This window comes from Notolabrus celidotus, chromosome 2 (assembly GCF_009762535.1).
Source record: "Notolabrus celidotus isolate fNotCel1 chromosome 2, fNotCel1.pri, whole genome shotgun sequence".
NCBI classification, from domain to species: domain Eukaryota; kingdom Metazoa; phylum Chordata; class Actinopteri; order Labriformes; family Labridae; genus Notolabrus; species Notolabrus celidotus.
The window spans coordinates 23,554,049-23,579,524 of NC_048273.1; the positions used below are offsets into that span (position 1 = coordinate 23,554,049).

General features: G+C 41.2%; 1 protein-coding gene across 7 annotated transcripts in view; it reads left to right on the forward strand.

Annotated features, from left to right (window-relative positions):
• mast2 (microtubule associated serine/threonine kinase 2) overlaps positions 1-25,476 on the forward strand; it is a 205,873-nt gene that overhangs the window by 129,347 nt on the left and 51,050 nt on the right. For 4 of the 7 annotated variants that reach the window (XM_034706252.1, XM_034706245.1, XM_034706271.1 and 1 more), the window contains exons 4-5: positions 3,475-3,506; positions 15,401-15,625. In XM_034706252.1, the coding sequence (XP_034562143.1) occupies positions 3,475-3,506; positions 15,401-15,625 (257 nt within the window). The remainder of the gene's footprint in view (positions 1-3,474; positions 3,507-15,400; positions 15,626-25,476) is intronic. The other 3 variants (XM_034706282.1, XM_034706297.1, XM_034706288.1) reach the window with 2 other exon arrangements.

Here is a 25,476-nt window from a genome sequence, read left to right on the forward strand (position 1 = left end):
TTAAGTTTTAAACATATACATATTAGTTCAGGAAATTTAATGAAGTTCTTCGATTTAGCTTGTAGTGATGGCATTTATTGAGAGGACAGGACAGCGGACAGAGTCAGAAACAAAGATGGGAGAGCAGGGGATGACATGCAGTTGATTCTTCGATGACTGTAGCCTCTGTACATGGGGTGCATGACTCAGCTACTTGGCTATACAGGTGCTCCACTATTGTTGTTTTTATGTTTATGTTTGATAAAAACAATAGGTTGATAAGATAATTTGTATCAGACCACTAGATTTCATTTGGGGCTCATAAAACGTATTATGGGATCAATAAGATTATTGAACGTAGTCTGATATGTTGTACTATGAATGTCGTAACATGTCTCTGTCTCTTCTGTTATCATTGTGCTCCTTTTCTATATTTTGGCCCTGCTAAAATGAAGCTCACATTTAAAGTTTGGTAGCTGTTGTGAGTTAAAACTTCAGACCTCCTGTTTTAACTCACGGCATTGAGGAGAACCATAAAAGGTCGTCTGCACTTTCCATGCTTGTTTCTGTTCCCTCAGGGTCTGAACAACATCTGTTCACGGGACTAACAAAATCACTGTCTGCTCTAAATGGCAGGAACACACACACACACACACACACACACACACACACACACACACACACACACACACACACACACACACACACACCAGCTAATTGGTTGATTTCTGCCTGGTCTGTTGTATGCAGGCCAAATTAAGAGTAACTAAAAATTTGATCGATGTCATCATTGCAAACACACATACACACACTCTCTCTCACACACACACACACACACACACACACACACACACACACACACACAGCCACTCACCCACTCACTGTGCTTCAGCCAAACTCCATTACGTCCATTAGCTTATCTGCACACAGAGATACGAGGAGATAGAGAGAGGAAGACTATCTGACTCTGATGACACAGCCGTCCCACGCACAAACACAGGGTGTGTGTTCAAGTGTGTGTGGCGGGCAGGAAGTGTGATGGAGTGATAAAAACAGAGCCTAAAGGTTAGGGATGGGTACCTTTCACATTTGAACCGATACGGTACCGATACCCGGTACCTGGGAATCGGTACCGGTACTTAACGGTACCAATTTTCAGTATTTTTGTGTTTATGTGGTAGTAAATGTTAATTTTAAAAAAATGAAGTTGTTTATTTGTTTAATTTAACATATTTATTTAATTTAACATGAAATGAACAGAAACAGGATTATATAGGTGATTAGATATATTAGCTGACATGTGCTCGTGGCGTCTCATTGCTCTTTCTGGAGTTTATCAATGAACACATGTGAATGCCTGCGGAAGGGGAAAATCAGTTCTCCGTCTCTTTATAATAACAGGACACACAACTTACTTGTTGGGCATTCACGCACACAGAAACTGTTATAAACAGGGCAGGTAGTCGGAGCGAGAGAGTCCGTCTCAACCATAGACTGTATAAAATAAACTTAATCCTGCAGTTCTGCCTCGCAGTGAGTGCGCGCGGCTGTCAGCTGCAGGCTCCGTTTGGCGCGCTCCCACGCAGATGCAGAGAGCTGAGAGCAGAGACGTCCACCCGGTCAGTCTTGAACTATTACAGGGCGAAAGTATGGAAACTCGCCTCCTCTTCCACTCCCTCACAGTCAAAGGGATGCATTCAGGTACCGAAACATGGTACCGTTTGATTTTACGTGAGTCGGTACTCGGTAGTACCGACAGAATTCGGTCGGTACCTTTAAAAGTACCGAATTCGGTACCCATCCCTACTAAAGGTTCATCACTCTCTTGTAAAGGTTTCAGCACGTGCTCAGAAGGTCCTCTAATTAATCTTAGAGCCGCTTTTAGCAGCATTAATGTAACACTTATATTCAGAAACATATTTTTGATACGTTATGAAAACGTGTGTGTGTGTGTGTGTGTGTGTGTGTGTGTGTGTGTGAGCTCGTTCTGAATGAAGCTCCTGTGTCACGCTGATTGATACTAATTAAGATGTTAATGATGTTTTCTGAGTAAAACCAGCTGTTGACCTACTCTGAAAACCTGTTAACACACAGTTTCAATACCTCAGCCGTTCAAACACACACACCTACACACACGTGTACACACAAACAGTTATTATTCCTATTAGCCAGATGGTGCGGTCCAGGAACAGTATTGGTCTGTTTTCTCAGTATTACTCTGAGCTGTGTTAGAAGTTGTGTTTTATTGAAGGTGTGTGTTGCGTTGTAGCAGAAGCTGTGTAACCGTCTGTCACATTAAGACATCTTTCAAACATTCAGATTCAAAAGTCTGGAGGTTTATTGATCAATAAACAACGCTCTGAGAAAAGCAACAGAGTCTTAGCTCACTTTGAGTCAGGACATATCACAACGACACTCTTCTGCCCCCTTGTGGTCACTGGCAGAAGCTGCAGCTTAGGTGCACAAAGCATTTAACAGGACCCTGGTGTTTCCTGGCCTCTTGCATGAAGTTCATTCCATTCTCCAGTCATTGTATATGACTCAAAACAGAAATAAGTTTCTCTGTCATGCTACAACTCAGGCTTTTACTCATTTAAAGGTGAATCATTGTTATCTTTGAACTTTGGCACTCTTTCTCTCTATTGTGGAGTCTAAAACAGTTCCTCAAAACCAGAAAAAAACATTGGATTGCTCATTTCATAGCCACCAAACTCCATTGATTTAACCTGTAAATGTACCTTTAAGAAGAAGGTACACTTGTACCTTGAACAGTTAGATGTTTTTGCCTTATTCTGTGTGTTTGACTATCATTTTGTTGCATCTGAATTGATTGTTTAATGCACCAAAGGTACAAAATTACAAAAACACATTTGCAAAATGAAGGAGATGGAATCTGGTTGATTTGAAAAGAGTAATGAATCAGCTTTTTCTGGTTAATAAACATAATTTAAGTCTTCAACAAAAAGGTTCCATATCTGTAGGAATCATTTCTGTAAGGTTTCCAGACATAGAATAACTACCTGAGCCTGTCAGGAACAAAAACAAGAACTGTTAGTGGACATAATTGATCAGGTGTATCCATACCAAGGGATTTTGTTGCAGCCTTACAGCCTGTTTTACAGCTACGGACTAAAGTAATCACCTGTGGCAATACCAAAACAATCTGAACTGGTTATTAATTTAGATCGAAATATGTCAAATACCGCCCAGGTTTAAAAATGCTGACATTTCCCTTAAAAGCACTAAAGCCTAGATACCACAGAGTTCATAGCACTGTTTTATTCCTTTAGCTTTGAGAATCAGTTACAGATCTCTCATGCTGTAGCTGCCTGTACAAGCTATGCAACACTGCCACCTGTTGGCCAAACAACTGCACTGACCTCTTTTGCATCTAAAGTGCTGTACTGTTCGATATTGTGTCGTTATATTTCACCATTTGGCTGTTGGAATATAATCTGCATGATTTTAAATCTCTCTCCCTCTCTTTTCTTTCAGAAGGAGCTGAGCCTTCCCAGAAGAGGCAGCTTGTAAGTACCCATCATCACCTCTGTCTTCTTGTCCAGTCACAGCCCATCCTGCTGTGCCGATGCAATGAACCAAACACAGATACATGATCAGGTGGTCAACGGTGTGAAGGAAACTGTTGTTCCTTAAGATATCACATCTTATCCTTGTTCTCATGTCTGCTGTGCAAGTTTTAGCAAGTGTGCATGTGTGTTTACGTTTTAAATCTGAACCTGGATTTTTCCAAAGCAATTTAAGTCTACAAATTCTCTCACTGCTCCTTTAAATGTACTCTGTTTCAGGTGTGTGTGTTTGTTTGTTATTAGGGCTCAGCTGTTAATCCTTACCAAGTTAAACAGAGAGAGCTTCCAGTAAAGGTTAAAGGACAAAGTTGAAAGCCAGTGAGTCTGAGAGAGTGTGTGTGTGTGTGTGTGTGTGTGTGTGTGTGTGTGTGTGTGTGTGTGTGTGTGTGTGTGTGTGTGTGTGTGTGTGTGTGTGTGTGTGTGTGTGTGTGTGTGTGTGTGTGTGTGTTACAGAACAGCTGAGCATCCCACTTTAGATAGATCCAGACCTATTTATATCCACGTGTGTGTTTTTGAGTGTGTTCCAGGCAGCTGATTTATTGTCCTGTTCCGTAAGTACCTTCATGTTTGGAAACAAAAGTAAGACAGAGAGTGAAGTTCTGACACACTGCTGGAAAACAATGCTTCAGAAGGGCGTGGACACCTCACCGTCTGCTGTGTCTTTGTTTCCCTGAGTTACAGTAAGGAAGGTTTCAAACACAGGCCTCCCCCAGAAGACGTCTGAATCAGTTTCACTGCCGCAGATCATTTTCAATGCAGACTGGAATCGAAAGGTTTTAGTGGGGTTTAGGTGTTCTTGTCATCTGGATTATTGGGTGCAAAGTTGTCATAAGACTCATATTGAGTTTTCGCTAGGGACGCCCTTGCCTGCATAAACAAGACGCTCTCTGATGGGAAGTTTTGGCAGCGCTTTTCCCTAATTTCCTAAGTTCAGTTAAAAATGGCAAATACACCAAGTGCTGTCCTCGGAGAACGATGTACTTCATGCAAACACCGTCAGACTCTGATTCGAGCCTCGGATGGTACAGAAATTATGCTGAGACGGCCATCTTGTTAGTTTGATATGCAAGAAAAAGCCCTGTATCACTTATCAACCACCAGTCACTGTGTTCGCAAGCGTTTTATGGAGAAGTGGAAAAACAGGTTGCACCACAAAACCATTTGCACCCAAATATATTTTAAGGTCTCACAGATTACATTTTAAAAGCATATGCAACCAGAATAGTCACAATTTCAAGCCCTGTTTTTGCTTAAATGATGCACTGCTTGCTTGTGCAATCACATACATGAGATTTTGAAAACTGCAGTTTATATGTGCACTGTGACTAAAAATGAACATTTAATCAACTACTTTAAATTGTCGCCGTCGGTGAAAATAAAGTCCACTTTTCACCCTATATTCAACGTCTCTTCTGCAGAAGTGTGCTCAGTGGGTTGATTTAGTAAAACACACACAAAAGCGTCTTTCACAATGTCCTAAATTTACAACTTTTGAAAATAAGATAAGATTAACTTTCAGTGGCCCTGTGGGGAGATGTATTTCTTGAGTTTCTTTGAGCAAGAAATGGAGCAAAAGCAGTGAACAATTTCACAGGTATCACACACACACACACACACACACACACACACACACACACACACACACACACACACACACACACACACATACACACACACACTGGCACATTTTCACAGTGTGATGTATTGCCCTTCATCTGTATTGCACGGTGTATCATATTGAACTCTCCACATGTGACATATTTCACTTTATAAAAGGTTAGACTGTCTGGATGTTACACACTGCACTGTCTCTGTGATAGCTGGTTTTATGAGGAGTTTGATGGATGTTAGTAGGAATGAATGTCTGTACTGGTTCAGCCGTAAACCTCCTGCTGCAAAGTAAAAAGGTGGGAAGGTTGGACTGCTCCTGAAGCATCGGAGGGGGCGGGTGATTTTAGGCCCTAAAATCTTCACGGCAGTCTGTGCCAGGTGGGGGATCTGTGACCTCAACTGACATGTAACCATTTCAGGTTATGTAACAGGTGTCTGATGTTACTTTCTTGTGATACTTTACAAGACACCCTGGTGAAAAAGTAACATGGTTTCCTGCTCCGCTCCATGGAACCTCAACCAGCATAGAAAATACATACGTTGAGTTTGTAGCAGAAATGTTCCACCTTTCTGACCTGATGAATTGTAACTTCATTGTAAAGTGCCTCCTCTTGTTAGTGTGGAGAAGGTTTGTTGAACCTGTGAGAGTTTGCATAGGGAAATAGGAAACCTTATGGTAGCTGCAGTGCAGTTAACACAGACTACAGCAAACACAAAAGCTTGATTGACTTCTTGAAAATTCCCAACTTGAGCATGACGAGAAACAAAAACAAGAGGAATCTTCCTGTAGTCTGTAAAACTGCAAGATTATTAATGCATAATGTTTGGATCTCTAACTAAAATGGTTGGACCTGTACCAGTGTAAGACTTACGTTTCTAATCGATGCAGAGAGTCCGGTTCATATTGTTTTATTTCTCTTTACAAGTACAGCTAATATTTGTGGAATTCTTGAAAGAGTGTGAGTGTAGAAATGTGACGTATCCGTCTTTTTGGTACCACAAACATGATAGCTATCTCCCAGTATACATTCCTAACCATGTTTATAATGTTATACAGGTCACGGATCGGTCACGGAGGATCAGGCATGACTGTGACTCCTCCAGATCAGACTCTAAATCCAGATAATAAAGTTTACATACCAGCAAACAACCAGGTCATTCCACATACCTGAAGCTTACCGAGTAGAAGTGCTCATTGTACGCCTGAATCTGTTGAGCGTGTTATTTGCACAGAGCTTGCACAGGCAGCCAGCAACAGCTGAAACTTCTGCAGAAAAGGTTATGAATGTAATCTCTTTGACATTTTATTTTCCAAGATTTGATAAAGGTGGCTGAACAATGTCACAAAACCCAAACATATTTTGAAGGTTTGAAGGCCCTGAAAACTCAGCAGGTTTGGTAATGATCTCCTGAAGGTTTGCTGTGGTGATCCGCGAAGAATCCAGAATTTCACAGAGCTGTATTCAGATTAAAAACAGCAGGAAATTAAAAAGGAAATTAAAATGAAATCAATCAAAGAAAGAAGAAAGTTGTACCTGAAGCTGCACTGTCCTGAAAATCCCTCCTCTTGTGTCTCTCCTGTACCTCATGTTCGCTCTTTGAAGACTCAGAGCAGCTTTATCAGACTCTTAATATCACAGCAGAGCAGCAGAGGTTGGTTGTGAGTCTATGTGAGATAAAGAGACAATGTGTGTGTGTGTGTGTGTGTGTGTGTGTGTGTGTGTGTGTGTGTGCCCGTGTTTCTATGTGTGTGTGTGCATGTGTTTCTGTGTGTGTGTGCGTGTGGATGTGTGTGTCCATTGACTGATACTGTGTGATCTTCAGGTCGCTGTGAATCCTCTCAGACTCTGAGAGGTCTCGGTGGAAGTGACAGTTGGCCAGCGGCGGCACCCTGCTGGATTCAGCCATGGCTCTTTTCTTTAATGGGCACAGATCAGAACGTGATTCTCTGAGACAGAGTCTTTCTTCTGTCTCTGAGCATCAATCTGAGTCTGGCAGCCCTCTCTGGTTCTCTAATTTTCTACTGTAAGAATGAGGATGCACACAGTTATAGAATGCGGCTTGATAGATCGCCAGCCTGATAAATTATCCGATTATAAACAGCTGATGAAAGTTGCTTTCATTCGCTAACAAGCCTATGCATTCAGACCCAGAAGGTGGCATTGGTGGTATGTCCTCCACCAATAAACACAGAGGAGATAGACAAGTGCAGCTGCAACAAGCTTATGAGAGGAAAAAATGGCGTCACCGGTGTGGATGTTTTCCTGTTTTAGAGGATTACATGATTGTTATTTCCAAAACATGTGTTGCAAGTTTTTAGAGAGGAGGAAAAATAGTCATCAAGTTTTAACACAACAATTCTTTGAAGTCACCTGAAAAGTGGTTGTTACAACGAAGGTGTACTGAAGAAATACGAAGCAGCAGTTCCCCCAGCTCTCATCAGCTTTTATAAACAAGTGCTGAAGTGCTTATTTAACATTGAATCTGATTTGTCAGATTTTGCCCATAATAGATGAATAGTCAAATTTTTGTTTTCTTTCTTCATTGACCCAAAGTCTGCATTACGGGACCCGTATGATAATACACGTAACCATTTATAATTAAGAGGCTCATAGCTTAAAGTAAAGGGGATAACAGAATAGATAGGTATAAAACTTTTATATTTTTAATCTATGTTGCACGCAAAAACAACAAGGTGATGAACAAGAAAAAACTTAAATGAAGCCACTGTCCGTTAAACATCAAACAACTCAGCATTGCAAAATAAGGACCTTTGAAAACAGTCTTTCATCACGTCTTTTTCCGCTTGAGTCTTTTCAAATTTTAAGAGAATTGGCAAAATCCATGAATACAGCTCCTGATGAGCCAACTTTCTCCTGGTAGAAGACCAAGGATTTCAGCAGCTAATGGTGTATTTGGAACAGGAGTCATATGACTAGTGCTACAAGGACTGTTTCCTCCTGTCATTGGGCACTAAACTGACACCCAACCTCCATTTTTTTGTTTTGTTTTCAAGGTGGTGTATATTTCCTGAAACATATCGAATAAATCCCAAATCCCAGCCATAGTTATAGTCATACAGGAAACTCTGATGGATGGAAACTGCAACTCCTCTGCATGTTGGAAACAAAAACCACAAGGCTGTGACTCTAGTGATCGATGTATTGATTAGCAGCAGTAATTTTACATCAGTCATCAGTTTCCATCATAACGTGACCTCTAAAGGCTCTGAGACACTCTTTTAATATTACAAACAAGGCTCTTGCAGTTTATGGACATAATATCATTTTGCACAAATACAAAGTGAGCTGAGGGTGTTTCCTCTCTCAGAAAAGACATCCTAGGAAGCTCTTTCTTTGCTGTTGTGTAAGCCAGTAACTTAATTTATTAAAGCAATTACTGTAATCAGTTCTATGATGGGGATCAGTAAGAATCAATAAGACCAAGAGCAGAGTGTTTCAGTGAGGGGAACAAGGAGGAAGCTTTAAGGGACATTATATCAAGGTTCATTTTAAACACACACACACACACACACACACACACACACACACACACACACACACACACACTCACACACACACACACACACACACACACACACACGCACACACACACACGCACACACACACACATATATACACACACACACACACACACACACACACACACACACACACACACACTGTCCAGATTGGTGTGTAATGACATTCTCGTGTCCTGCTTCTACGTCAGTTTGGTAATCGTTCCACATTAACTCTGTGTACATGTGTGTACATGTGTGTATATGTGTGTGTATCTGTGTTTGTGTGTAACCCTACCCGGTCAGATCCGTCTGTGATCCGCTCCATTGTTTATGAATTAGCGATCTGGCATGTGAGCTGCATTTAGCCCATTAGGGTCAGTGGTGTCCCCGGGCTTCTCAGAAACAGAAACAGACAGAGAGAGGACAGCTGCAGCTCACACACACACTCACGCACTCTTATAATATCATCCCTGCTCACACACTGTGTCACCGTGAGTGTGTCAGAGAGAGAGGACGAGAGTTTACCCTGTAAGGTAGAAAACGGACCGCCTCTGCTGAATCAGTCTCTACCTGGAAACCAAAGGGATACAGGTTTGTTTACTTATATAAAAATCAAAGAAAGACTTATTTTAAGATCATAAATATTAGTTTTGATGGGTAATTAATACCTTTAATGATTGTTTGAAACTTGGTTGTTTTTTATTTTTTATTTTAAAGAAGTAAATAAAAGAAAACTGGATAATAAACAAAACAAGATGAGCAATGAAATGACAATTACTTTATTTATGCACCAGTTTTCTAATTAATGGTACAAAGTGCTTTACAATAAATAAAATGAGATGAAGTAAATAAAAATGACGAGGGCAATCAAGTAGAAAGAAGTTAAAATTAAGTAAATCAAAATTAACAACAAACATTTTCATAACTAAACCTTTGTTTGAGAAGTTGATTAAAAAAAGGGACAAATTAGATAAAAAAAATATATTTGATATATTTATCTACATTTAAGCTCAAAGTCAATTCAAACTTGCTTTTGGAAAAGTCTTTAAAAGAAGAGCTTATTTCAGAAAAGCATTAAAGTAATTTTAGAATGCATTTTATTATTTTATGAAATAGTAAAAGATACAATATTTCCTCAAAGTCTTAAAAATAGGTAATGGATAATGTATTGGGAGAAGGTGATTGTGTGAATTAGAACACTGCCAGGATTCTAATCCACATAACCACCTGCTCACTAAACATAATGCTGCTGATTACCCAGCTACCAATTAAGTAGCACAAAATGTTGATTTAATAATGATTTATAGCTTACAAACGTACTCCCTCAGATTCATTGGTCGGTAATGCTGCCAAACACACATGAACAGCAGCTTAGAGATGCTCTCACCAGTTCTGCTGCCGTTGCCGGTTTGCAGGACAGCATGTTGCTCCACTTTTCCCTATCAGAGATGGTTGGTGTCCAGTAGCTCCTCAGGCTGTTCTCACATCTGTGCCTGCAAACTGTCATTAATCCCCACTCTGAGACCAGCCTGAGACGACACTAATGTTTTTACCACAGTGTCAACAGGCAGTGGCAGTGTAGCATTCATAATGATAACAAAGGCATGTATCTCTGTTTCTTTTTAAAATAAGGAAAGAAAGAAAAACTAGCTCTGCAGATAATGTGAATGAAACAGCAAAAGGAACATCTCAGGCCTCCTCTTCTCCTCCTACTACTCATATTCCCGCCCATCTTTGTCTCCCCCTCCCTCCTCCCTCCTCCCTCTGTCCCTCTGTCTCTCTGCGTGTAGAGGACTCAGTCAGTCCTCTTCTCTATCAGCGGACAGACTGTAGTTTCCAGGAGCTGAAGGGGATTAACTGGACAGATTGTGCCCAGGGAAGGTGCTCTGTTCCTGGGGACGTCCAGCAGGAAGCGTCCCTCTGAGACGGATTTGTGTCTTTTACTTTTAGTCTGCTACGAGGAGCTACTTTAAACTTTATGGATCAGATTCCCCTTCAACACCCAGCATTACGGAGCTGCCTAGAACTTTATGTTCCCTTTGACTTTTTGGACTACTTCTACTGCAGGGCTAGGAGTCTTACCTGCTTTAGATAGTTTACTGAGCTCTGATACGTGTGTCTGTGTTTTGCTCTCGTGAAGCTCCACAAAGAGTGTGTTTTGAGGCAGTGTGTCAGACTGTGACTCAGCGTGCCTGTGCTTGCTGCTGGAGGAACACTCTACCCCAGATACCTCACATAACTGTGTCGCTGTGTGGAGATAAGAGCAGGTGCTGGCGTTGAAAACACACTCACTAAAGTCGTACCTGTATTTTTAAAAGTGGTGTCATGGAGGACTGAACGTGGGGACAGTTTGAGGAGGGGTCAGACTCAGTTCAGCATGTGTTTGACAGACCGATGAGCCCATGCAGTCTGGTGGATTATTAAAGATTACATCTGAGCCTTTTGTCCCGGGACAGAAGATGAAGAGGAGGAAGGAGAGAGCGGGAGCTCCACACCTCCGCCTCCAGTAAGAGAGCGTGAATTCTTATACCAGAGTGTGTGCGAGAGAGAAATCAGATCCTTATCCAGGCAGCTGGTTGTGTTTCTTACTTCCTTGTGTTTTTTAACATTTTCCTTTTTATTAGCTGCAATACATTAACATCAAACTCTCATTGATACTCATTAAATTCTACTGCAAATTTAAATCCATAGTCTTAAATCCTGAGTCTTTTAACTTGGTTTGAAGGATGCTGTTCGTGCTCACAATCACATGGCTGCACGAACAAACAGCAGAAAGGGTTAAAACTTGTGACTATTTGAGTAAGAGAGCAGGCTTCTTTACTTTTTCTTGTAACTTTAACATGCTCACCTTTCTGGTTTAGTGTCAACATGCTCACCTTTACTGACCAGCACCTGAGACAAAGCACAATTCAGTCCGATGGTTTTGTAGGAAGTTTGTGGTAGAGTATGTGAGGAGAAAAAGCCAGAGGATATCATTTAATTAAGGGTGGGAATAGCAGGGCGACTTGTGATACGATACGTGACAAGAGGATTACTGAAGAATAAAAAGTGTCCCTTTAAAGAAAAAAAGCAGGATATATCCAAGTATTTACTTAACTTTAGTTTGTTCCACTGAGACAGAATCTTGTGCACATTTTAGTCTTCAAACTAAACTTATAGATCAACTGGAGAGTTAGTGCAAAAAGTAGGTTCCATGTCAAAATTAGAAGTAGCTCATTTTCAGTTCCTGTAAGTTTCATGCGACAGTCTGGTTTGTAGCATGTAGGAACGCATTTCCCACTCTGAAAATAATTAAATACGTATTGGCTTTTTCTCCGCTTCTTCTTTTTGGTTTTAAAAGCGGCTAACTCATCACGTAACTTCTTGCACCACTGTCCATCATCCAGCAATCTTCCTCCTCTATAACTTCACTTTCAATTAATTTTTTAGCCAATTAACTTTCTTTCTTGTCACCCTCAAACATCTGTAGCAATATTTTATCCACCTCTACAGTTAATAATGAGAGGGACAAAAGTTTTAGGCCCGTGTTACAATCACTGGATATGAGTTTTCACAGAGAGGGGTCAGGTCTCGCTTACATCACACACACACACTGGTATTGCAGTCCATACATAGAGTACATTCTACACAGTGAGTGAAACTCTGTTCTTAAGAACATCCCAAACAACAGTGCAGGTGCAACAATAATCAAAAACAACACAACAATCACAGTAATACATTTTATCCAGCCTCAAATGTTTCTGCATTAACTTACAGGGCTGCAAACTATCATTTTTAGTGTTTCATTATCATGCATATTGAGCATTTTCTTGCAAAATAATTGCTGGTTGAAAAAAATGCAAAAGAGCCATAATAAAGACCTGCGTATAGTTAATTCAATATCATAGACAAAGACAAAAACAAGAAAGTGTTGACATTATGTTTCAGAAGTAGTTGGGGATTATTTCAATAGTCCATCATTTAGGAATTAAGTGATTTATCTTGGCCTCAAACACCCTGCTGTAACTTCATCCCAGAAGTGAAATGTCTTGTGGGCTCTGTGAAGCATTAGATCCTGATCGAATGGTCTTTATGTGACCTTATTTCTAAAATAACCCCACTCAAAAACTCGACCTTCCAACCCGGTCAAACAGCTTCCTCTGTTTGTAACAGCTTCTCTGTTTTTAAGCCTGGGTGCCAGATTTCAGACACTTTTTTTTCATTTGATCTCTTTCATTATGGAAATGCTAAATCTGTGCCCCTGCACCACAGATGGCTCCACAACATGTAAAAGGAAACACTGCTCGTACTAAAATGTGTGTAGCCCTTGACATCCCAGCAGGTGGTCTCACCCATTCTGTCCCACTTGGCAGGGGGTAGGGGGGACGGGGAGACCACCACCATAAGGTCCTCGTGCCCTTTGGATCAGAGCCAGCTGCACTGACTGAACTCTGCAGAGCCCCAGAGCTTTTTGGACTGCTCCCAAGGTGTTTATTTTATTAAGATCTACATCACATTTGATTTCTCTAAATTTGTATCAGGGCTTTTCCTTCCTTCCTTCCTGCACTTCATTATTACAGTTAACAATAACAAATCTGATCGATGATATCCTCGTTTGAAAGACTTTTATAGTCTCATGCCAGTTAAACTTGACCCTGTCAGCTCGAAATAGCTGAAAGCAGCTAATATAGATAATCTAGGCGAGTAGAATAACGTTGATTGTAAAAGTTATGAACTCATCACCACAGGGTTTAGATTTTCCAGCATACCTGAGAGGCTGAGCATTTGTAGACTGTTCTAACCAACACAAACAAAATACTGACTGCAGTCTGTAAGGAACACATAAGCAGGCAGAGCACAATCCACATCCTGATTCCCATTGGCCATGCATGACAACAATTAATTAATCTCTACAAACGGCTATATGCATGCAAGTGCAACTAAAAGTCCGTATAGATAAAAACCTTTTTGATGGCGTGCCACTAAAGACAATCAGCACTTAGATTTTCTGACTACCTGGAATGCATCAGAAATGCTGTACCAACCTCCTTTTAACGAACCTGACAAAGCTTTTTACTTTTGGACACAACTAACCTGTAATTACAGATAATGCATGAAAATATATCTCCGGATCTGGATTTTAGTCTGAGAAGTGTTCTGGTCTCTGTCTGTAGTGTGAGTAGTATTGACCAATCAGGTATCAACAGGCTTTGGTGTCTACCAGTAAATCAGTCAGTATGGAGAGCAACAGCAGGTGATTTTGAGAGAAAAAAAAAGGAAATTCTGTAAAGAAGGTCAGACTTAAAAAAAAAAAAAAGGCTCATTTATGCTTCCGTTACTTGTGAAATTAGATATGTGTGTTTTAAACAGCATTACAGTCACTACCCACATTTACGTTGGGATGGACATTAAACAACTCATCCATTAGAGGGTGCTTCTCCTTTCCTGCTGTCCAACTGACATTCAGTCATTAACCCTCCTGTTATGTTTGTGTCTCTGGAACAGCAATAATGTTCCTGGGTCAATTTGACCCGGTGCATATTCAATCATCCAAAAGTGTCAGAACCCCAAAAAATGCAAATCAGATTTTTTAAATCTATTTTTCTAACTCCATTACTAACCATTCAAATCAAGATTTAGTCCATTGGTGTTCTTTAATTCTCATAGGTCATGGTTCGATGAGAAGACCTCACTTGATTTTCATTAAAATTAAATTTAACATTTTTAATGTACATTGGAAAGCCCTAAATATAAATACAATAGTTCAAAATGACAGATTTTTGTTCATTTTATTTTACATTTATTTTTATGTCTTTATGAAGTGATGTTGATAAATTAACACGACACCTCTTCTCTCACATGCTGCCCAGATTTTTTATGCTGCATTTAGCTGGTTTGGATTGCCTAAAATAGACTTTTAAGAGGGTCAATTTGACCCGCAACATAACAGGAGGGTTAACTGATCTCCACACAGCATCTCTATCACAGTTTCTGTCCCTGTACCGGTGCGATGTAACATCTTAGAAATGTTTAGAAGCTTAGCTCAAAAAGTTTTCTTCTTCGTTGTGTTTTGCCGGTTCGCCTTGAACTGTTGGCTACTCTTGGTCCTTATCTGTAAGCTTCCAGAAAACATGCAGGAGCACAAACAAACTGAACGCAAGAGTACAAGCAGCAGGCTCCTTCCATATACAACAGTAGTTAGCCAGAGTACAGCTTCAGTGTGCCTTTCTATTTACAGTGAAACTGAGACCTACCAAAAACAGAAACAGAAGATATAATGGAGCAAGAAATGTTGCCGTTTATTTTGCAGATATATCTGGAGAGGTGAATGTTATTTAACTTTTGATGGGAACATATTCATTCTCAAGTTGCTAACTGAACTGTAAAGGATACTGAGGAAGTTTTGGCAGCTAGTTGTATATCGCTAACTGCTTGCTAAGCCAGGTGTTATGAGAAGTTGGCTGTATCAGCCTATACATCAACATCCAATGACAGCCAACGTTATCTGATATCAAAGGTCATCATACGGAGCTTCAAGAAAACATATTGATAACTTTTTAAACACAGTGACGCTTCTGCCTGTCTCTCTCTCACACACTCATACACACTCACACACAACGTATCATGAGGTTAAACACTCCTCATCCACATCCCCTCTCTCCTCATCCTCCTCCTCTTCATCCTCTCTCCCTCCCTCTTCCCCTCCCTCCTTTGTTGGCAGAATCTGGTCGCCGGCTCAGCTGCGTTGCCACGGCAACAGCAGCCTCCTCCAGCACCTGCTGTCCCCCGTTTCTTTTCATCCCTCCGTCGTTCAGCCCCCCGTCGTCACCCTCTGCCCCTTCTCCTTCCCCTCCACGCCCTCCACCTCCTCCACTCCCTCCCTCTGCTCCTCCGACGGCCCGCTGTCAGCCCCCGTTCACCAGCGAGGAAACCCCTTTCTGTGGAGGTAAGAGGCGAGCGTGTGGCCTCCTAACACACCTGTTTGTTTGTGGGTGTGTGTTATTAACTTATTTAACGAGGCTCCTGACCTTCAGTTTCTGTCTGGAAATGCTCAGACTGCTCTTAAAGGCCAGAGAGAGGAGGTAATGATGTGTTTGTCTGATGACATCTGGAAACTTCCTCTCATTAAAGTCTATGTCTGACTCTTTACTTAGTTTTGGGACTTGTTTGCGTATTTGCAGCCTTACTTATTAAGAAGATTCTTCACATCAGAGTAGACTTTTGGTATTTAAGAACCCCAGAGAGTTAATCAGAGGAGTCCTTGTTGTCAGTTTGCTTTACATTACCCTTCATCCAAAGAATAAAAGTGACATTAGCAGCTGCTTATAACTTTTGAAATAGCGGTATGAAAAGGTTAATTAAACTGGAAACTTTGCACTTTAATCAAATCAAAGTATTAAAAGGAGGGACATACACTCTGTCTCTATGTCTGTCTGATGACCTTCAATTGCATGTGTCAGATACTGGAGGTTATCAAATACGAAGGACAGAGAGCAATGAGAGATCCTCTAAATAATTGATCGTGGATGGTGATCCCGAAAATGGAGAATATAAAAACAGTCGACATCATACTTGACACTGGCTTTGATTTGCACAGTGTATACCTGGCTTTCCAGAATGGAAAATTTGGTGTTGAAAAGTGAAGCAAATTTCAGAAGTGCAGAAAATTGCAGTTCCTTGAGTTTCCAATTGAGGCTGTCTGTAAAAACCAAGTGGCAACCTCCAGCCGCGAGAATTGAGGCCAATGCGGGAGAGTTGGCTCCAGAAGTACCGGAAACCACATACACACAAATTCAAAAAAGACGATCTTTAAAGCAGAAATAAACATGTTTACAGCCCGGTACAAAAAATAGTGCAGTCTTGATAGCTTGTTTCTCAAACGGCACACACTGTACGTAGGGTGAATTTTTTCATAACGCGGTTCAGAAGATATTAAGATGACGAGTTTTCCTTTACGAGACGCACAGCTGACTTGATTGACAGTCGGGAACACTGTAGCTGTTGGCTAGGAGGCTTAAAGCCCGCCTCTTTATGTCACACTAGCTTGACAGCAATCATGTTAAGTTCAACATTTCCAATATGGCTCTCGCTGACGATTGGCTTGAAAACAGCACTTCAGAAACAGATGGGTGATGTCACAGATACTATGTTCATTATTTATACAGTCTATGGTAAAAACACAGGAAGCACCAATAGTGCCCTTCCTGGGTCAAAAACTGATATGTATGTAGCTCAAGCATTTATTCACACTTTATAACATAAATATTAAGATATTATTAAGACTGAGAGTTATGCATTAATTTGTATGATAAGTCACTGAGTTGACGGACAGATTGGAGCTTCCAGGTTGCTGTAAGCTGAGGTTGAGTCAGTGTTTCCAATATGGTGCACGTCATCATTTAGCTTCTTAACCAGTCTTCAAAAACCAGTGGGTGACGTCACAGAGACTACATCCATGTTTTATACAGCCTGTGGTTATAAACAGAAGATTAAGGCCTGTTTTAAAAGAGCTGACAGACGGAGAAAGCCTCAGGTTCTCCAGGAGCTGGATCCACAGTTGAGGAGAAATTAAAATCTGTCTCTCATTTCTGAACTTTGATTTTAAAGACCATGTCTTAACTCTCCCAGAAAACCTGAGGGATCTCAGTGAGATGGCATAAAATGGTCCTTAAAAGGTTCTTTAGTATTGTGACAGAGTCTGCACTGGAAAAAATCCAAGTTGTGTGTGGAGTCATAAACAGCATCAAAGTAAACATAATGAAACAGCAGCCAGCTGTGCTCGATGCAGGGTAAATATCACTGATGCGATATCAAACATCTGCTTTATCAAAGATCTGTGCACTGATAACCAGTCTGCCTCTTCTTAATGAGTGCTGTACTAAGAAACAGGGGAAGAGAGGAAGAAAAGAGCATCAGAGAAAAGGGGAGGGGGCACTGCTGAGCGGGGAGAGAGGGGATCAGAGAGAGAGAGAGAGAGGGAGTGGAAGGAGAGGGAGATGCACCGGCATATCTCGCTGTCGCCGGTGTCACAGGTGGAACGCAGCATCTGTTTCAAACACCGTGTCAGAGCGATGGTGGCGTGGCTGAATTATCGTAAGCATGTCTGACTCCTTCTGGACGGTGCTCTCTAATTTCTCCCTGCCTGAGAGAAGCATGCTGCGGCGCTCCAAGAGGTACGCGTCATTTTCACTCCATCCTTCTTTTATTAGTTTGCATTTTTTCTCCTCTTCTTCTGCTCCTCGTTTCGCTTTTTGTGGCTCGATTAGTTTGTCTGCCGCTCCATCCCCAGCTCCTCAGCCTCCCTCCTTCTGTTTGCAGCTCTTAGATGCTCAGCAGGAGTTGCTCAACATGAAGGTCAGATAACTGGATTTGTCTTTTCCAGGAAGCTCTGTTCGACCCGGGCTGTGTTCGTGTCTAAATATGAGTCACGGGTAAAAAAAAGACTGGATGTTGCTCAGACTGCGGTGTGTTTGGTTGTTTTTTTATTTAATTTCCTCCATCTGCGTATGACTTACGTGTTTGTGATGCAAGTCCATGTTGCAAGGCGCAATTTGACGTTTGTGCAAGCAACCATATCCCCTCATTTCCCCAGTTAACCTCTCCTTCTCTCCTCTCCTCCTCCTCTCTTTCTGTTCTGTCTGTCAGAGCCCAAAGTGGCTCCTCCAGCAGGAGGAAAGGCAGAAACAGAGCTGTACTTATCGCGTCCAAGCAGCAATTTCCCTCCTCCTCCTCCCTGTAATAACAGTGGTCGCTTTCACGCACACATTGGGACAGATTTCTTCGTCTCTGCTCCTTGTCACTGCCTCCTGTTGTGTGTTTGTCTCGGCATGTGTGTTTAAAGGAGAATGAGGCTGTGGAGGAAAACCAGAGGGACTCCTGCATAGCAACAGGCTCCAGCAGGTTTCTGTGTAGGTTTGGTGGCGCTGACGGCTCTTGTCGGGCTGTAATCAGGAAAAAAACTGACTCATAGCTCACACAAAAAGGCCGACCTGAAGGTTAAGGAGACAGAATCCTTATATTGAACACCACATTTAACATTCAGAGGAAAAATAAAGTTCTCTTCATCCTTCAGTCGTCTCTTCTGCTTCACTCTGACCTTCTCTTCAAAGACTTCAAGTTTGCCTTTCCACCCTCTTTATAGCTTTCCTCAAAGGGAAAGAAGTGTCCATATTTGCACTTTAAAAGCATGAAATGCAAATATAGAAAGTAATTACTGGACTGTTATTGATTTATTTTTGTTATGGGTCAAAGAAAGAGACACACAGAAATCTGAACCAGCTGATTTTCTTGTTTGAGTTCCAAAAGAAGGCTGGAATGAAAAAGGACAGATTATGAGATCATTACTTGATCCTGCCTGAAGCATGCTCTCAAAGATGGAGTCATGCAAGGGAAAATTTGGATTGGTTAAAAAATCTGTGCAAAGAAAATAACAGAGAAACTGGGATGTTTATATAGATGCTTCACATGTTGGAGTTGCCACACATGCACCACAACAGAGTGGAGATGTAACCGAGTGTAGGACTAATGGGAAGCGGCTTCGTGATCCTCATGGGGGTTTTGAGTTTCAGCTGACTGTGGATGCTAGTGCTGCAAAAGTTTCAGTTAATAACAGAGAAAATGTCTGGGCGTTGTCGGCCTAGTGGTCTAGTCGCGTGCCCCATGTACAGAGGCTGTAGCCCCTGTCACAGAGGTCCTGGCTTCGATTCCAGACTTGACCATTTGATGCATGTCCTCCCCCACTCTCTGCTCCCCAGGTTTCCTGTCTCTCTTCAGCTGTCCTGTCCATTAAGGGCGGAAATGCCCAAAAATATAACTTAAAAAAAAAAAAAACAGTGAAAATGTTAAACTTATATTCATAAATACTCTTCATTGATTTGTTTATTTATATTTTGATTGGAAAAACATGTTTCAAGTGTTGACGCAATAAGAAAATGTAGATTTAACTACGTTATACAGCGAAACAGTGCTGATACAGTGACATACACTTAGTTTCCTTGAAAAAAAAAAAACATTGTAATTTAACATTTTTTTAAAAGTGAACATTAGCTTTGGAGTCCCTGAAGTCCCAACATTAAAAAATGTGTATGTACGATTTTAATAAAAAAAAGCACTTTTAGGGACTACAGGTGCTCCGAAAAAGGCAACGACAAGAGTTGTGCACAAACAACCTGCAGTTACTCAGGAAAAACAGGTAACTGATTTTAATATTTGTCCATTACGGTGTTCACCTGGTAGCTACCTCTGTTACCTGAGAGCACAAAGAGACAGCAGTGAATACATTAGAAACACACACAGTGGAGGGGTCCATCACATTGATTTCCTGTGCTGGCTTTAACCCTCAGATCAACATTATTGAGCGCACAGAGGGAAATGAGTTTAGCTAAAGATCTTATCCACACACACTCACCTGTGTGTGTGTGTGTGTGTGTGTGTGTGTGTGTGTGTGTGTGTGTGTGTGTGTGTGTGTGTGTGTGTGTGTGTGTGTGTGTGTGTGTGTGTGTGTGTGTGTGTGTGTGTATAGTTTAACAGCTGTTTGCTCTCTCTGTGCTGTCAGCTCTGTCACATCTCTGAGTTTTACTGAAGCAGAGTTATTACATTCTGGGTTTACATGCAGCAGCTCGTATCGCTGCTGAAACAGGAGTAAACACAAAGGTGCAAACACTGAAATATACCAGCTGCCAGCTCCAGATCCTACAAACTGTGGAACATGCAGAAAGATATTCAGGATACTGTTCCAAATACACCATTAGCTGCTGAAATCCTTGCTCTTCTACCTGTAGAAGATCTCTCATTAGTTCACTGATTTTCTCATTCATCACGTTAGCTTTGCGTTGATTCTGCTAAACTTTCTGCAGTTCTCAAACGCCTGTCGAACCAGCACTCCCTGTTTTTTCAGCACAAATGCTAGCCGCAGCTGCAACTCTTTCATATTCCTCGTAGACCTTTGCTGCTTCTTCTTCTTCCATCATTGTCTGATGACTTATCGGACAGATATATATAGTGCATCCCTAATAATAAGTTCATTATTTTAATGAGCTGCTTGTCTGGAATCAACAATATTTATTCACTATCAAGATACCTTTCAGTCTCGTCATTTTGCACATTGTTTAGTGTCCCCATCTTTGAAAAGCCCTTCTGACACATGCCATAATGTGCAAATGATAAGATAGAAAGAAATCTCACTGTCTTCTGTTCTTTGTCAGTGCGATCTGAACACTGATTGGCTGTCTGGGCGTCAAGTAATTTTAAAGAATGAACTTACCTGAGTGATGCGAAATCAAAATAAATCTCTAATCAGGTCAGCTGCAAAGTCATGCTCTCATACATGTTGATTTTAGTCTTTGCATGTAATCGAAAACTTAAAGTATAACCTTCAATTTGGACTTGCTGGGCTGAAATTTCGACTGAAGTTTTGCTCCTAAAAGCTTCTGCAGCCAGAGAGAGTAATCAAACTGAGCAGCAGCGGCAGAGGTTCACCTGCAGCACTCGGTCAGTACTGCTGTACCCTGACAGCTCGGTGCTTTGACAATGATGGGAGGCACGCAAAAGCACACTTTACACACAAACACACACTGAGGCACACACAGACTCGCACAGAAATGTAGCCTTGAGTCAGCTCTGCATAATGGAGCCATGTTTCCCAGCAGGGGGCCTGAAACGCCTGCAGGGGAAAGAAAGTCGACTCTCTCAGAGAGTGAGAGTGCTCTGCATCTGTGGGTGAAAGTCAGGAGAAAGTTTGGAGTGAACTAAAGTTTGTGGCATAAAAAAAAACTGTCTTTCTGCACTTCCCACCATCTGCTCGTCTTATTGTTGTTTCGTGTAATAAGTATATTAATGATTATCGTTCAATGATGCCGTTTATGTCACTCTTGGCATGTTTGTCGTTCCTCTCATGGGCTGATGTCTTTCTTTATTTTCATGCACGGGTTAAACTGAAGTAAAATCCTCGTTTGCGTCCACAAACTCGACCTAAACCTGCTTCTGGTTCTGCTTCTGTCAGACATGTAGACATGGACTGAAACCCTCCATGTCTCCAGCTCGTCTTTCTTACAGAAATGTCTTCTGTGCCATCCCTCCCTCTTTTCATCTTCACTCATCTGACAGGTGTTTCACCGCCTCTTAATGCTCTGTCTATCCATATTCATGAGGCGACCACTGAGCTTTGTTCATTAGCGTTGAACAGCAGCAGAGTGAGCGACAGTCGCTGTAATTTAACCCGACTGAACCGAGCGCTGCTTCAGTCTCAGTGGGACGCACAGTGTGCTGCTGTCGACTGTAAATCCTCCTCTGTCAGAAGTTATTTTCCTCCTCCTCCTACTGTATTATTTCATCTCTTTCTCCTCTTTTTCTCCTTTCTATTGCTCTACTTTCCTCTCTAATCAATCATGAAGAGTAGTATCCTCACAATTTCTTATTAAGACGCTGCTCTCTGCGGGTAAATACAGAAATTGTTGATTATTTCCAATTTATTACAAATGTGTGCTAGAGAGCCTTCAAGTCATTGCACAGCAGTTCAGCTGCAAAAGTGCAGAAACGTGAAAGCTGATCTACAGGAGAGTAAAAAATAAACCGTGAACGGAGGGTGACATGATTCCTTCACATGGATTTCTGCCTGTTTTTCAGAGTTTAGCGCGTCTTTCACGGACATTTCTACAAAAAATAAACATACCCTGATAAGCTCAACTCAACAGTGTAGATATTAAGAGTTCAGAGGAAGTTCGGAGTCTCATCCTCCTTCCAGAATAAAATCAAGAAATGTTAAATATCTCAGGAATGTGTGTGTGCAGTGTGTGAAATGAAGAAAGTCCCTGAACATCCAACATGGCAGCTCATCCCTCATACAAGCTGTGTGTGTGTGTGTGTGTGGGTGTGGGTGTTTGTGTGTGTAGACGACATGCTGCGCTACAACTGCTGATGCTGCACATGTTAACAGATGGCAGGACACACACACACACACACACACAGACATACACACTTCTCCACACACACCCAGCATGAAAACTCGACAGTACATGCAGTAATCCTATGTCAGGAGGGTGAATTAGACACAGCTCTTCCGTGCATCAAACATCGAATATTCCCCACATGCACACCTAAACTTATTATACAATTACAAACACACATGTCAAATTATACAGGTTATGTAGATTACAGCACACAGATGCACATGCACACGCACGCACACACACGCGCACACACACACACACACATACACACACACACACACACACACACACACACACAAACACCTCAGCACAGAGGATTTATGGTTATGTTTGTCAGTTTTATATGGTCACATAGTGTGCTGTAAAGATAAGATTTTTAATGTGTATTGTGAATCGTGCAGATTAAAAAACTAGTTGAGGCGTAGAAGAGTTCATGAATCTCTCTTTTTTTTTAATGATATGAATAAATGTCCTCCCCTCGACTAAACATTTTGGGACAATCCAAACAAGGAGTGTTGTGATCTGGTGCACTCATGTTGTTTACTAAAATCCTGACTTAATCTTACTAAAGAAATGACACGTTTTAAAGAAGTGAGAATAAGGTCCAATACAGATTCTCATCCATGTCTGGGCTTTGGAATCATCCGACGCTGATACCAATGTGATCCAATCCAATACACTGCAGCTACTCTATCAATTAGAAAAATTCCGCATTGCAGGCCCCAAGTTCCTGGAGCTTTGGAAAAGCAATACCCCACTTAGCAGGGGCTTTTCAGGGGGATATACCCCTGAACTAAATTTTGTCCCTGCTTCCTTCTGTCTAAATGTGCATACTTCCTCTAAATGTCCCTAGTTCCTGGGGAAAGTTCCTGCAGTCAAAAAGCACCTTAAGTTAACATCCTGAATTACGCAACGTGAAGGTGAGACTATAAGTAATGTTTTTGCAACATCGTGGTTTTCTAACTTTGCAAATCAAAATGAGATAAATAACCGACTGTTATTACTTCTTTCGTAAAATGTTAACTGTACCTTCAATTGGAATAATTCTTCGTCTTCAACTACTTGCAGGAGTTTCTCATTCAGAACAATAAACCCACAAACCTTCTCTGCGTTTATCACTGGAAAGTTTCTTGCATCTTTGCCATACAGCTGACCACAGTCACTGCCTTATTTCGTCTTCTGTACTTAGTTGGTTGAACTTGCTGTATTCTTCAAAATTATGATTCTTGTTATGCTTCATTAAATTTTTTGTTGTAATTTGTTACGTTACCTTCACTGCTCGAAACATGAGCTTTGCACATACAGCAAGATGCTGTTGGAATAGTTGGAGTTACAAGCATCAAATACCTCTAGCTTTCTGGATCTGTAGACTGATATCTGATACCAGGATTGGCTCAGTACTCCCTGAGTGAGAGGCAGCCTGAATGACAAAGTTATCCTTCAACTTGAAGCCTTACTGGTCCTCACAACTATAGAAATACGAGCCCACAAACTTTAGAAATGAAGACCTCTAACGAGACAAACCTGAGACAGACACATCTCATGGATGAAGTGTTTCAGCGCTAATCTCTTCATGCTTCCTGCAGATCATCCCGGCAGGTTCAGCCTGTCTACACTGCCGCTACACATCTACATAATTACAGCCAGCAGATGTGATGGGCCAATTAACACGACACACACACATGCTGTCAGTGAGAACCGGCACCACAAGACACAGTCAGAATCACATGCATGTGTCCGTTTCTTCACTTAATAGAGATTTCAAACAGATGAGAGGATGCAGACATGAAGGAGGACGTGCAGTCCAGCAGTCAAAGCTGCACTGAGCAGATATTCTAAATCAGTAATCTCAGCTCCAAGTCATGCACAATAACTAACCACAGATGTGCAAAACAACAGCTGCAGAGAACAGAGGATCAGTGCAAAAAAAAGACATGCAAATGAAAGATCAGTCATTTCAAATAATGACAAGACAGACAGTTTGAGTATATTCAGTGTTTATTTATTGGAGCATGACTTCAGTTTTATCAGCCAAAATTTAACTAGCTGAATTGTTGCTCTTTATTGGACTATGGTCTCTGTTGGGACAGTGAACTCCTGTTCCTTAGTAATTAATCTTAATATTGGTTTTAATTCATCAGAGTAATTAGCAAAAGTTCACTTTTAACTTTAAGTTTTGATTTTTAAACATACCGTGGGCTCTGAAATTTGCCCAGCATAAACTTGACCTTGAATGCAGAGCAATTTTCACAAGATTACAAATTCACTGCAAAGTTTAAAATACATGGCAAAGACAAAATTTGACCTGAGGCAGTGGAAACAATGCAAGCTCTGCATCACAGATACTCCTGATTTGCAACTTTTGTGCCATTTTCGTGGTCGTGCCTTTCCAACCCAATAAAACTTTCATTTTAGCTAATATTATTTAAAATTTCTCGTGATCAAGCTATAAAAAATGTTAGCACTGAAATTTAGGGTTGCCTTAAAAGCTTGAGGAAAATAAAAGATCAATCTCAAACTGCAGCAAACTTAAAGATGATTAGTACATGCAAATACAAAGTTGATATGGAACCAACTAACACCAACAAACTTTGGGCTTTTGATGCTGCAGCACTGACTCCAGTCCTGTAATAACTCAGCCCCTAACTGGGTGCAGCATCTCTGTAAATATGAAGCTGCTGGAGAGACAACCTGCCTTAAAGGGAACTTTAGGGGTTTCCATACGTAGTATTCAAACTGATCTCATGGACACTGACTGCGTGCAAAGGGGTTTCAGCACAATGCATCCTGTTTGTAAAGAAAAGCTTGAAAGAACCTGATGTTCTCTGTTGATTACTTCAAGGTGAACTGA